The sequence below is a fragment of the Malurus melanocephalus genome, unplaced genomic scaffold, assembly GCF_030028575.1.
Source record: "Malurus melanocephalus ecotype Western Australia unplaced genomic scaffold, MMel_1.1 scaffold_122, whole genome shotgun sequence".
Lineage (NCBI taxonomy): Eukaryota > Metazoa > Chordata > Aves > Passeriformes > Maluridae > Malurus > Malurus melanocephalus.
Genome location: NW_026623354.1, coordinates 1745850 through 1746642, shown reverse-complemented (window position 1 = coordinate 1746642; position 793 = coordinate 1745850). Strand labels below are relative to the sequence as shown.

At 45.4% G+C, this 793-nt stretch overlaps 1 protein-coding gene across 1 annotated transcript in view; it reads left to right on the top strand.

Annotated features, from left to right (window-relative positions):
- The window catches only part of VAX1 (ventral anterior homeobox 1), a 5025-nt gene extending 4821 nt beyond the window's left edge, over positions 1–204 (top strand). Inside the window, exon 4 of the mRNA XM_057370308.1 lies at positions 189–204. Within this exon, the coding sequence (XP_057226291.1) occupies positions 189–204 (16 nt within the window). The remainder of the gene's footprint in view (positions 1–188) is intronic.
- Positions 205–793: the final 589 nt, after the last annotated feature.

Sequence of the window (793 nt, the reverse complement as noted above, 5' to 3'; positions counted from 1 at the left end):
GGGGGGGCGGTCGTGCTGCTCGTTCGTTTGGGAAGGGACGCACAGGGAGAGCGGTCGGGGCGAGGGTCGGCCGGGCTGCCTTCGGTCGGCTTTAGCCAATGCCGAGCGAGGGAGCGGGATTTCGGAGAGAGGAGGATGGAGCTGCCAGGTGATGCCCGGTTTGGATTGGTTTTTTTTGTGTCTGCCAGACTCAGTGATTTCTAAGCACAAAGGTTTTGGCGCCCCACCTGTGGCTCCCGTTTACCCCTACACTCGCTGCACTACAGCCCCCGGTTACTGACCGAGCCCTTAACACCAGTCAGGAAATCCTCCAGCAACTTTTCTTTTTCACGGTAAATCTTGAATGTGGGAAGGGCCGAAACGGACTGAACGCACAGTCACAAACAGGGGAGACAGAAACCAGTGGCTGCAGAAATTTTCAATAACATTGTCTCTTCCTTCGAGATAACACAACGTCCCCCYTTTTTTTTTCTTCCTTTTTTACCTTGATTTTGTATTTTTTTTTCATTTGAATTCCCACGGGCCACTACCGCGGACCTTATCACCAAAACAAGTCTGCAGATAAATCATGGAGCTCACAAATCTATTTGTATCTAGATTGTTGCGATGGTAATTTTAATTTTACTGCTCTATTTGATTTTTCCAAATAATTTCAATGTTGTGTTTCAATCTAAACACAAAAAAAACCTGTAGCCTTCATTCCTCTTAAGATAACCSTCTCGTATATCGCTCACATTTCATTTAAAACGAACGTAAAATATAAAAAGCGTATCTTTTATTGTTATTTTTGTAC